General features: G+C 36.4%; 1 protein-coding gene across 4 annotated transcripts in view; it reads left to right on the forward strand.

Moving 5' to 3' along the window:
* The window catches only part of LOC137410624 (cAMP-dependent protein kinase catalytic subunit 1-like), a 35,805-nt gene extending 21,992 nt beyond the window's left edge, over positions 1–13,813 (forward strand). For all 4 annotated transcript variants that reach the window (XM_068096073.1, XM_068096074.1, XM_068096071.1 and 1 more), the window contains 3 exons: positions 5,535–5,657; positions 6,574–6,738; positions 12,746–13,813. In XM_068096073.1, coding sequence (XP_067952174.1) covers positions 5,535–5,657; positions 6,574–6,738; positions 12,746–12,871 — 414 coding nt within the window. In that variant the 3' untranslated portion in view covers positions 12,872–13,813. The remainder of the gene's footprint in view (positions 1–5,534; positions 5,658–6,573; positions 6,739–12,745) is intronic.
* The last annotated feature ends 401 nt before the right edge of the window (positions 13,814–14,214 follow it).

Genomic DNA, 14,214 nt, shown 5'->3' on the forward strand with positions numbered 1-14,214 from the left:
ACCTCCTATAACGCATACATCCGATAACGTATACTTCCTATTGCGTCTCCCTCCTATAACGTATACCTTCTATAACGTATACCTTCTATAACGTATACCTTCTATAACGTATACCTTCTATAACGTATACCTTCTATAACGTATACTTCTTATAACGTATACTTCTTATAACGCATACCTCCTATAACGGATACTTCCTATAACGTATACCTCATATAACGTATACTTCCTATAACGTATACATCCGATAACGTATACATCCGATAACGGAGATGATCCTATAACATATACCTCCTATAACGTATACCTCCTATAGAGCGCATACCTCTGATAACGTACACGCTCCTATAATCTATACCTCTTATAACGTAAATTCTAGGCAACGTAAAAATTTTATGCTAAGTTTGCTTTTTACTACGTAAAAAATTCCATATAATGTAGTGTCAAGTAGGGGCAACTTCTCAAATTCGATTTGAAAGCTAACATATCTCACCGCACTTGGGAGAAAAAACGATGTACGTATAGCGTTGTATCTATTACATTTCGTATACAACTTCCATGACATTTTAGTTCATCATGATTGACCAGCAGATGTGTCGACAAAACAAATAATAGGTAGCTGCACAATTGTTTATAAATACAAAAACGATCCATTGGTGCAGGTGCTACAGCGTCGGTCTATCAATCTGAATATCACGAATTGGGAGTAGCTCTGCAAGTTATCTTTTATCCTAACCTTGACCTCTGGTTACAGATAACGACGGACAAGTAGACACCGCTCTTTTTATAGTAAAATATATTTTAGTTTTGCTTTATTGTAGACATATAAAATATTTTTTATTAGTTTTACTTTTCAGAATAAACTTTGCTGTGTAAAAAAAGATCAAATTGTTGTAAATGGACGTCAAATATGTGCGTTCCCCATCAACTTATTGTAAAATTACCACAATCATAGTCTATAAAACCAGTGAAATGGATTAGTAAAGGAGACAAGTTGTTGATGCAAACTACATAATAATATTACAGTTACGATAGAACCAACGCATTAAAAAGTGAAGTCTAATTTTCTCTTCCTTTATGGCCAAATGGGTGAGTTTGGAAAGATTTCTGAACGGATTAGGCAATTCACATGTATTGTACTGTTCGTATAACATACAATCCTTATAACGTAAACTTTCCTGGAATGGATCATTTACATTGTAGGAGCGTCTACGGTATTAATTTAAATATAAAAAAGTGACTTTTACAAAAAGGTTTAGCTACGTGTGATTGATGAGTTGATTGATGAATTGATTGATTAATTGATTGATGAATTGATTGGTTATTTATGTTAAATGTAAAGAGCTACCAACCTTCTTGAATAACGACTGTTCTCAACCAAGTATCATGAAGTTTGAGGTGTATGCGTTTGGTGTACCCTTAGCGTACTATTTTTGTTACCAGTTTTACCAATAGCTGCTTAAAACGAGCTGTGATCCTTATGTCAATCATTTGAGGTTGACATAAATGATTTTTGTAGCGTCAAGAAACTGTATAAAAGTCATATGTATTACTAGCTGTATGCCCGGGTTATAAAAAAGTCTGCACAGAAAACCTATTTTTATTTAACATATACGAACAGTTACCATTCTAACTTTTATATATCGAACCAATATATCGTTTTGGCATGTGGTGTCATATCGCACAGCACTAACTGTACATATGAAAAATTAGTAACAAAACAATATGTTAACCTTAGTAATTATATTTACTTGCCGTGTATTTAGTGGTTACGATCTGCAAGAAAATGTAACATTACAATGTGCTATGTTCAGTACGTACTGTGGGGAGTACTTACTTTCGATACTGACAAATAACATGAACGTTGAATTTAACATTAAGAATTTAGCTTACTAAGCACATACTTGAAGCTAAGTTTTAGTATGTATTTTACTAAACTTCAACTTTCAACTAAAATTTTATCACTTATCTGTTTTCGAATTCGTTTTTACTATAACTTATAAGGGATAACGCTGAACTACGATAGCGAGCAGCGTACATTTCTTTCGGGCGTTGTGAGAGTAATTTCAGCGAAAAGCATATCGAAATTTTTTACTACGTTGTAATCAGTGCACCATCTGCCAAATTTTAATTTCGAGAGAAAGTTTTGATATCGCATGGCGGAAACAAATTTGCCTTAGTATGGCGAAGACGAAAAATCATCTTGTTTCATGAAGTAAAGCGAAAAAGATATTTACAGCAGGGGATCGTAACCCATGAGCGCAGTGTATTAATTAACATTCGCAATCGCGAAAAGAGTATACAGTATACGGTAAGAGCTAAAGTATTGTAAAAACTGTAGCCTTGTGGTTAGGGGCGCTTGTTTAAATATTTGTGATTGCAATCTTCACGAGTTCAAATCCAGCACGAAGCGCATGTTTCAATCCTAGATTCTGATCGCTGTAACTGGAGAGACAGACATTGAACAACAGATGATAGACTTTGGTGTTTATATAGATGGTGAAACACTGGTCATTTTTCACCTCTGACAATATGAAATAATGAGAATAGTTGTTGCTGACCAAAAGGCATTTTAATGTTGTTACGGCCATTTTTGGACATGAAGCTTGTTCAAAATAGCTACAGTCACGATACAGTTGTTTTAAACAGTAGATCAAGTTATTTGCATTATTCATAATTAACCGAATAATATTAATAATATTCATTATGAATGATATTATTCATAATGAATATTATGAATAATAATATTCATATTCACAATATTCTCATGTGGCTAAGCAAGCCATGTGAGAAGGCAAGTTTTTGGGATAGTTCGGTTGCGAACCCACTATCTGAAATGAGTGGTACAGGCTGCTACTCTTGATGCTGTAAGCCACTTTTGTCAACATTGTCATTCGTAATTATTAACAAAAGACCAGAAGTTTAGTAACTGAAAGAAAAGGAAAAATAGTGATCCTGCGTTATAGTAGAAAGCAAGCTAGTTCGCATCAACCAGCAATGTCTAACAAATAGAACAAGAACAGTTCTGTCATTCACTCGGCTCGTATAAAATACACCAATGGCTTGTATCGTGTAAGAATTTCCTGACTAGAGTCATGCTCAGATATATGTCTTGTCATGGCTGTATTGTGTGGACAAGCACCCACAACTGTGGTGTCAGGTTTGTTAGTGGGTTGTTCTGGAGATTGTTGATTGATTTTTAAAATAGATTCTCACTAAACATGGTCATGAAGATGCCTTGATTTGACTTTTGACCAACAGAGGTAGGAGAGAAATGAGGTCAGGCCGCAAGAACTTTAGGATGATGGTAGTTTTTGAGGAGATTAGTTGGAAGAGGGTGGTAGGGGTTTGATGGAGTAGAAATGTGACTCAAAAAGGTGGTTTAATGATGGGGGATGGCTGATGGGTGAATAAGAAGTTAGAGGAGAAGGCTGGTTAGAAGTAGTGGAGCTAGCAGTGGAGAGGTGGTTGGGTAGGGGTTCTATCCTGAGACAGTAGTGAGACAACCAAGTTTATGTTTCAGGGGGCATAATAACAAACATCTCTGTTTATTTATTTTGTCAAACAAAATGGCACTTTGTACTTTGACACCAAAAAAGTGTGAGATTTAAATCATTGTACCTTAGGGAGGCGTCCTTAGAAGTTTTTACAAGTTGGCTAGTGGCATGCCTAGTAGTTAGTGCTAATAACGTCCCTTCTAATTAGTTGCTATCTGTAATCACTGCCTACATCATATACTCAATGCCTCTCGACAACGCATGAATGTTGCTGACTTCTCATTGGTCACCTCAAGTAGTTTCCAACGAACTTGCAGCAAATTATCAGATACAAAGATATGAGACAATCCTGTCGGCTATAGTCTTTGATTGCCTAAAGCCAGGTTCTCATATCGAGTGGGAGACCCGGCGGTAATCTCGCGCAGCAAAACACTCGTGGCGCTAGGCTCGGCGGCTAATTGTTCACAAAAAGCTGCGTCGTTGGTGAACGCATAAAAATGACCACTAGCCATGCTGTCTCGACAGTGTTAACCATCACATGTACAGTGCATTTTGGGAAAACTTTGCCTGCGGCGCTTCGCGGAAGTTGTACAGCGCTGAACTCTTGCGTTGACCGCTGGCAACTACCCGCGATACTCGGCGCGTAGGTCCACATTGCACTGCTGGTAGCCGTGCTGTGCTGTCGCCGGTGCTTGCGGCTGGTGCCTGCGGCGTATATGGGAACCAGGCTTTAGGCACTGGAGAAAATTAGCTGTTCAGGTCACGTTGGTTTTCACCTAATGTAAATGTGCATACAGTATTTTAATTATGCTGTACATGTTATGCTAAATTAGAGATAGATGCAGTATTACTGATGGATCTGCAATATATATTACTTTATTGTCAATAATTTCAATTCAAACAGAAATTTTTTCCAAATTATCTATTAAATGGCCACAGTCAGTCAATCAAATAAATGGTTTGACATAGCTTTTGGAATACTTTTCTCTGTTAAGAGAACGTATCTCAGGTGGAACATTGGTCAAGGAGCTAACAATAATATTTTCAAAATAATTGTTAAAGGTTATATATGCAATTTGTTCATTTCACTGAAGCTGAAATAAGAAAACCTGTAACTGTCACATAGAAAATAAGGACACAAACCATGAAAGGCTTTGAAACTTATAATTGACGTAAAATGAACCTTTAGCATAGGCCGATAAGATGATGCAAAGATTTGGAAACATCATTCGTTGGAATAAGATATGCTAAAGTATGATGTTGATGTTCTTATGCAGTATGGTGGGCTGTGGGTTTATTTTTAACCTAGAATGTACTGGTATTCGATTGCCATGAATACTGGTAAGTTAGTAAGCTGACGATTTGCTCTCATTCATCTTAAATGGAGCCGAAGCCATTCATAGTTGCTATGACAAGCTATAAATAAATTTACCTCCATGTGCACTTGTTGCATATTCTGAAACGGATATTTTATTTCATAGAAAAGCAGTTTTGAATCAAACATGAAGTGAAGATATCACGCGCTTCCTCACTCTTTACCTTTGAGGTTGTGTCACCCTAAAACGGCATATTTCGGCATTGACTTCACAATACTTTAATTATTGTCGATGGTAACAATGTTCACACCAACACGAACCATCCACGTTTGCATCAGCGAATACTCCGTGACGTAGTGTTCTTGTGTTTCTTTTTAATTTTTCTCGAAGGAACCTCTTCATTTTAGCGTGCGTGGATCAAATACTAGTCCCGCAGCAACTATCATTAACAAAAATAAATCACACTATCTGCGACTGCTAATTGCTATCACCAAACTGGTACACATTGTACAGGCTGACATCGATGCTCGGCGAAATATCCAGAAAGTTTGGCAGCTGCAAACTTTTCCGACGTATCTGCTTTACTTCGTCGATGTTACAGGTTTACGGCGCACATAGTCGACGGTGAACGCCGAAAGGACAGCGTTGACATATGGCAATGTAGTGTGAACCAGCCTTTAGTTGGTCTTTGAGTTAGCACGCAGTTCATTATTCATTTTAGGGCTACAATAAGGCAGTCGATTGGTGGGCACTCGGAGTCCTCGTCTATGAGATGGCCGCTGGCTATCCCCCTTTCTTTGCTGACCAACCGATACATATATATGAGAAGATTGTCTCTGGCAGGGTGAGGTGCCCATAATACTACTTCTAATAGCTACATTAATGATCCGAGCTAAATAATAGCTTTATGGTCTTATTTTTCACATCCTTGTAAATTTTCCATATGAACTTGTGTTTAAACTGGCAGTTTTCCAGCTGCCAATTGCTAGACTAAACCTTCTGGTTTGTAATGAAGGAAGCGATGGTGGCATGTTCTAATGTTTATATCGTCTCAATGATGACACTGGGATACAGCCAACACATGCAACCCTTATTTGTTAACAACAGTCATGATGAAGGTTTGACCTCCTAATGAGTCTCTGCGTCTCCTCTTCTTAAGATGAGACTTTCATCATATTTGTTGCCTGGAAACGAGCAGAACTATGGAAATTTGTGCCTTGCAAGAGGCTTTCCTGCGACACTATTTGTTGAGGAGCAAATTTATGAAATGATTCTTTGGTAAATGGAGACGAGTAATTGTTGATGATTTTAACTTCTGCAAGCAAAATCCACTTTATAATTAAAACTGCTTCTTTAGTTTTAATTACAACCATTGAAACCCACCTGAGTTTATTTGTTCAAAGGACTGACGACTCTTATGAAATATCTTCAAAGAATGAAAATGCAGTGAATATACTATCACAATTATTGTTTCATATTATCTTGATTCTCATTGTTATGCTTTTAACTCTTTTAATCATCTTCCTTTAACTTTTCTTATTAACATTGTCACAGTCAAACCATGAAACCTTTAAAACAGCGAGCAAAAGCTTTGTTATCTCTGTGAATCCTATCATGTTAATAGGTATAATTATAGAAATCCATGGAGTCAAACTTACTTCTTAGGTGATATTCAGCCATAAATATTTCCTGGCTTCCGTTCAAGTTTTCTGTAGTCCGCTACTCTGCTGCAAGCGCCTGATGTCTGCTATTTCTTTCAGGTACGATTCCCTGGCCACTTCAGTCATGATCTCAGAGAGTTGCTGAGGAACCTCCTGCAGGTGGATTTGACAAAGAGGTTCGGTAATCTAAGGAACGGTGTAAATGATATAAAGTGTCACAAGTGGTTCAGCTCAACTGACTGGATATCCATATATCAGAAGAAGGTAGGCTGACAGTTTCTGGTACTTTTTACCACTTTGCTAGCAGGCAAGTGGTGTATCAGTTTATATGAGGAGAAACATTTATATTACTTTAGCCAGAAGCGGCATCGGGTTTTGTGCTGCCACAAATGTTTCATATTTTTGGAGACAAATAGAAGTGCATTGACATTCAAATTTGAGTCCGAGTAATGGATAGGCTATGCGTAAACATGTACCACTAATATTGTATAATTGCCAAAACAGAAACTATAGGCAAATAAAGTTCACTTCGAACTATGGCGACTGTAACAGGGCTCTGATCAACCTTTGTAATATAACTACATCCAAGTAGATAAACCGCTTTCGTAGCCAAAAAGAGAATAACTTTAACATTCTTCACGAACATAGCTTAACAACAACCTTAACCCATCTTGGGTATAGGACGATAGGTCCCATCTCTTGGGTATAGGACGATAGGTCCCATCTCTTGGGTATAGGACGATAGGTCCCATCTCTTGGGTATAGGACGATAGGTCCCATCTCTTGGGTATAGGACGATAGGTCCCATCTCTTGGGTATAGGACGATAGGTCCCATCTCTTGGGTATAGGACGATAGGTCCCATCTCTTGGGTATAGGACGATAGGTCCCATCTCTTGGGTATAGGACGATAGGTCCCATCTCTTACCAGAGTTTCACCTCATTGTCAAGAATCTATGAAAATTGCTTCAATTTGGAAAGGTTTTAAATATCAACTACATTCTTGCAGAGTTATTGACCAAGTTTAAGGTATAAGTAGAATAATACTTAAATGACGTCCAATGAGCATCAAGCTTTTATAATGGTTATAATAGTTTTTAAAAAAGCGATGAAAAGAGCTCAAAAAAATTTGGCGTAGTTTGCTTTATTTAAAGATGGAAAATAAAAACTTTTTTTGTTTCTTTGAAAGTAATTGTAGCTAACATGGGCATTGGAATCCATCCAAGGTTGATTTTTCTACACTTTGAAGACTGATTATAAAGATTATCTAGCTTGAAAATACTATTGTAAATCAAACAATACAGACATCTCTAGCTTGAAACCTATTTTATTGATATTTTGAAACACTTTTCAACAGCTGACTCATAAATTACTGTCGACCATGTTCAATAAAGTTTGGTAAAAATAGCAGTTCAATTTTATTAGTTAACCACCACGCCGTTGTAATAATTTTCTAGCAGCTCAAAACTATTCTTGAATTGATCTTCGAGATGTTTCTAAACATTTATCACAGGATTGTAGCCAATACGGCTATAAAATCAAAAGTGGAACTTTCATAAAATTTTCATGGCAAACTTGCGCTGCTTTGGGCCAAAGACACAATGGCACTACTGTACATGCTTTTTTGTTTGCATGTACAGTGCGCCCTCGGGTGGATAGTATACGAAAGTCCACTGTACATGCATTTGTATCGAGACAGAGATTTAGCTCCAAATTTATAACATTTAATGGTGTTTTTCAATGGTTTTTAATAAAAGTGGCCTTGACCTTTATTAAAAGAGGTAATAAAACATTCATAGAATACCTCCTAGATTTATCTTACTAGCATTGAGCAATGCTCGGGATTCCTTTTATTTTCAATCAGATAGCCCTCTGGTGGATGTTTAATATTCTTGTGTTAAGTTTGGATGGAATCTGATAAAACTGGAAACGTATTGCATTCTCGCAGACCAACAGACAGACAATGATAAAGTTTAATTTATTAATATAGATTATCGTAACTACTGTAGCTGATCCAGTAAAATAAAAGGAACAGGTTTTTGTTTTTCAAAGTTTAATATGGCAAAATGAAGTTGCAATTGGTTGTTTGCAATCCTTCATTATTCACTCAAAGCAGCTGGTATGAATATCAAACTAAGCTGTTTTTAAATAGAGGATAGATAATAGAAAGAAACATACTAAAGCTCTGTGTCTAAAAGAATGTACGCAATGGGCGATTCCAAAAATTGTTGCAACAATTTTGTCATTTTCAACTTGCCATAGGTATGAATATATGTCCATATAGGTTTAAAAGTTGCCCTGATTTTTTACCACTAGATTTATGTAATCATTATTAATCATAATCATTGCTGAATCATAATCATTGCTGAATCAATCAACTTGCATATGCATTGTTTTGAAGCTGCTTCATCAAGGTTTTCTACAGTTTTTTCAGACTGACTGCTTTTAATTTCAAAGGTAATCACAAAATTGCGCAATCAGCTGATTAGCCATTGATGAACCTTCACAGCTGTTTTAGGGTAAAATATTTGTTCAAAATTTGTTGCAAACCTGCTAAACTTTTGAATAATTTCAAATGCCTTAATTTATAACGCTACTAAAAATGCAAATGCTATTAACAATTGTTGTTGATAGCATTTGTCATTTTATGTGCACAACATTCGCTGGTCAAGTGTTCCACAAAATCTTGCTTCTCTAACATACTTCGAAACTTGGTCAATGAAATTTTGGATGGTTTCAAATGCCTTTAATCCAGCTAGGAATTCAAATTAGAGGGCAATCATTAAAAATAATCAAATCAAACTAATTGTAATAGTCAATAACAGAGGTTTGTGGTAGAATTATTTTCGGTGAACCAAGAAACATTTGAAGTATTCGTTGCTTAGAGTGATTAGAGGAAATCTTACCACATTTATTTTTTTTCAGAGCACTGGCCATGTTTTTATGACCTAGGTAGGTCTTCGTTGTCACATATATTCTTAACATCAAGACAGGTGTCTTTAACCAGTTCTATGAATATCTCCAAGAATACGTTTTTAAGTAAGTTTTAGGGTGGTTGTTACACGTAAGCAGTACTTTGCATCGGTTTACATCATATACAAAAAAATATCTTATGGTGGTGAAATATATATTTTACATAATGGATACCACAAAGGAATGTTGCACTGATTTATTCCACATAATCACCATAAAAAGCTCTATTTGAACCCTATGACGTTTTATTTTTAACCGTTCCCTTAGAGTGGTGCTTAATTAGAGGTGACATTCAAGTAAAGGGTGGTATTGAATTTGTCAAATCTCTTGTCGGCGTGTTAAGAAGATAAAGTTAACCCCTTCACACAGGTGAATTGAATGTCACCTATATTTTGCACTCTCTTTTGGGCGGTGTGACATTAACCCTTTTGGATGCAAGGAATTTGCTAACTTACTTCCAACTTGCAGATCTTCAAATATATATGCACGAGGAAGCTGGTACATGTCTTACTCTACCAGTTGATATATGTTGCTTGCAATTAACCTACGATGATCTTCTAGCCTGCTTTGCAATTTGTCAAAGCTTTAGTTTTTTTTAAATTTAAAACCATATTTCCATTTTATTACTATATTTAACAAGGCTGTATAAAGCTCATTGCACTCATCAATATGTTTGCTACAGTTTTTAGCCAAAACTGGCTTTTTATGGGCAATAGAACAGGTGTTATGAGCGTCGATCCATTTTAAGCTGAGTGCAGATTACCGCGATCATGCTATCAAATAATATGCTATAAATATGCAAATTTATAACATTAATAAAAATAATAATCATCGATCAAACGCTAGACATATATATTCAAGAACAAGTAACTTAAACAAACCATCATTATAATACACGCAGCAACAAATAGTAACATTTTAAAACTAATACAGTAGACGCACACAATACACTAACGTAAAAAACTTATGTGAGGTTTTTGCGTCGTACTACGTAAAAAATTCCACATAACGTAAATTTGAATGTTAATCTATTTCGCTGCACTTGCGAAAGAAAATACAATGTGTGTACAGCATTATATCTATTACACATATACATGTATACAATGTTAGCGACATTCTAGTTCATCGTGATAGATTGTCGGATGTGTCAACAAAACAGAGAATAGGGTGGTTCAATTGTTCATAAATAAAGCGATCGATTGGTGCAGGTGTTACAACGCTAGTCTACTAATCTGAATGTAACGTGTTGGGGTATCGTTGAAAGCTATCTTTTATCCTAACCTTGACCCTTGGATACTGATAGAAAACGAACAGGTAGTACAAGTCTTTTTGTAGTGAAATTATCTTTTGTTTCGCTTAATTGTAGACGCATAAATGTTTTGTTATTAATTTTACTTTGCAGAATAGACTTCGCTGTTTGGAAAAAAATAAATCAATCGTAAATGAACGTCGAAGATGTGCGTTCTCCATCAACTTATTGTAAAATTACTGCGAGCATGCTCTATAAAACCAGTGAGATTGATCAGAAAAAGGAAAAAATTTGTTGATGCAAACCAATAATAATCTAGTTACGGTACATCCCACAAATTAAAAAAGTCAAGTCAAGTTTTTTATTTTTTAATGGCCAAAGTTGTGAGTTTGGAAAGATCTTGGAACGGATTAGGCAATTGACATGTATTTCACTTTTCTTATGACGAAAAATTTCTATAACGTAAACGTTCCTGGAATGGATTATTTACGTTGTAGGAGCGCCTACTGTATTAACATTTTCAAAACAAAAAGATTTGCATGGTTTGCTCGGGTTGCTGCATTCTGATTGTTGCTTTCGATGGAATAAACATATTCTGGTTGTCTAATACCTTCTACAATGTCTTCTGACCTCAACTCTTTTGCACTGCCAAACAATTTTTTGGCAGAGCAAAACCTTTACGCATTGCATTTGTGCCAAATGCAATGCGTAAAAGCTTTGCTCGCTAACCGTAACTTTCGGCCTAAAACTATTCGTTCATCTGCCAATGTAAATGTAAACGGTTTTTGGTATACATGTACATCAAAGTATCAAGTCTGCCTGAGATGTTTATTAATTATTTCTATGGTGTTGCTTTCATGGTTTTAACGAGACAAAAGCGAAAAAATTTGGAGTTGGACAGCAAGAGAATTTATTGTTATTGATGTAAACAATTCATCATTAATACGATTTTGTGGACACTTCTACTGATCAGTTGATATTATGGGTTCGTAAAGATCAAAGATTGTCAAAGTGGTGGTCAAATAGAGGTGGCTTTTAAATAAAGGTTGACGCTCTATTTTTCAACCCTTCTCTCATAGTGGTGGTCAAATAGAGGTGGCGTTCAAATAGTGCTGACATTCCATTAGATGTTTTAAGATGCATATATAAATAAATAAATATATATATACATTTATATATATAAATAATATATATATGTATAAATATATATCGCAAACCTGTTGTAATTACTATCTATAGACAATTAAATCATAGTAAAAGAGTTGCGTTCATTCATCAGTGCTTTTGGCTCTCTTGATTTTATTCAATGATTTGATTGCAGCGAAAAGTATGTCGAAATACATGACCCAATGTTCAGTGAACTCTCTAGTAGTCTCTCCTTGTGTATCACCTTGTCACCGTTTCATGCCCTTTTCTCTGCCACACCTAGATCGAAGCTCCACTCAAGCCTGTACTATCTTCTGATCAGACTGATGCTGATAAACTCTGCATTTTCTTTGACAACTATCCGGAAGATGAAGATTTGTTCACAATATCTCCTACTGACCGCGCCGCGGAGGACTTTGCTAATTTTTAGCGTAAGAGCCAGTGAAGCTTAGTTAGACAACTGCTAGATTTGGCTAGCCGTAGAAAAATATGTGGCCTTTCATTTCCGCGCTGTTTATTTTTCTGCTGATCAAGTTGTCTTCAAATTTCACATCGTCGAGTCATACTTTGGCTGCTGTCTCTGGCAAAAGTGTAGAGTATCTTTTTGGTGGTTTTGCGTGCTGAGCTGCCTTGATGCCAAAGAGAGGAATAGTAGCATGATATATGTGGAGAGCATCATATGCTACCAAGCTCTGTGGTTTTACGTCTGCTTTGGTTAACACTCCTCTTCCTCATTCCTTATACTCTCTATTTGCATTCGGTAGCATGACTCTTCACAACCTGCCAGTCTGTTGTCGCTCTCACAGTTTTAGTCTATCTTAAAGTGGGGTCAGTAATATTATCTGTGTTATTCTAGTGCACTGTTGTTACTGAGTTCTAATACAAATTCATGTACATTGCATAGGTTGAGGCACCTTTTATACCCAAATGCAAGGGGCCCGGCGATGCCAGCCATTTCGATGACTACGAAGAGGAGCCTCTTAGGATATCGTCAACTGAGAAATGCTCGAAGGAATTTGCTGAGTTCTAGTAGTTGTAGCCTGCACCTTTATCCTCCACATCGCTGAACAGACTCCCAGGGGGATCAGTGACGCTGTGACACATGTAATCCATTGGGATGTCGCTAGAAACTGAAGGATAGCTAGCTAATCTGTTGGAGGACATGTATCGCTGTAAGGCAGAATGCAAGCTTTCAGTTTGGCAGCACCTAGAGGAGAGCATCATTCTTTCGCTGTACTTAACCTCTCTGTATCTGACAGAATTAGTTATGGAGCTAGTCAAGAGTCAAGCAACTATACAATAATATAGATATATAGCTGTATTTCTATTTTAGAATATCAGGCCATTTGCACCATTGTTTGCATTTTTTAGAAATATGCATCCTGTGTTTTTTACTGCACCTGACTTCATCTGTAACCAGATAGCATCATTGTCATAGACGTTTTCTAATTTATTCTAGTTTTATCCGATATATTTTGTGTGTGACACTGGTAGGGTGCAGCAGCTCCTTTTGCCAGTTAGTCAGTCGAAGGGAATCTGAACCTGTTGTTCGATTTTAACACTATTTCTTCTTTCAATCACATCATTATCTCATTCTCTATTGTCACATGTTGCCTTTTGTGCTGACAATGAAACTGCTGATTACAGTTTTTTTACTTAGACTTTTTTTAAAAAGGCAACGCTAGATTGTGGAGTAAGGTAGAGTGAGGGGCGTAGCTCCTTTCAGCCTTGCAACACGATGTGTGGTGTGTCTAGTTTCATGTTCTCGTCACATTTTAACAGATGTATTGCTACATTTACACAGGCTATCTATTCAAAGCACTTTTTGTGTTAGTTTGGCCGGTATTGTTTTTTTTTGTATCAAAAGATTTGGCGCATGTCTATTCTAGTTGTTGTTCATTGATTACTCTTGTGATTTGTTACCCTCTAACAGTTGGCCATCATCAACGTAATATATACATAAATACGCATACTCTTTGTTCTTGTTGACGCCGAAATTTAGAGATCATTAAAAGCACTTGTGTGGGTTACTAGATTGGTTTAGTTGCTCTCGTTTTTTATGATGATGCAAGGTGTTAAATCTGTACTGAAATAGTAAAGTTACACAACTTGTGCTCGGTAGTTGGTATGCAGTTCTCGGTTTGTGTATCATTTAAAATTGCTATATCTCATGGCTGAAATGGGTCTCCTTTATTCTTTATTCTGATTATTTAACACATATGGCCAACAAGTCACACAAGATATTACAGTTCACAATAATATGTTCATAACTTAGCATCTACTCAGAATGGCTGCGACATGACTGAATTGCTCATACAACAAACATGATGGACAATATCCAACTGACCATGTCATACGCTGCACAGACACAAT

This window comes from Watersipora subatra, chromosome 1, assembly GCF_963576615.1.
Source record: "Watersipora subatra chromosome 1, tzWatSuba1.1, whole genome shotgun sequence".
In the NCBI taxonomy this organism is placed as follows: Eukaryota; Metazoa; Bryozoa; class Gymnolaemata; order Cheilostomatida; family Watersiporidae; genus Watersipora; species Watersipora subatra.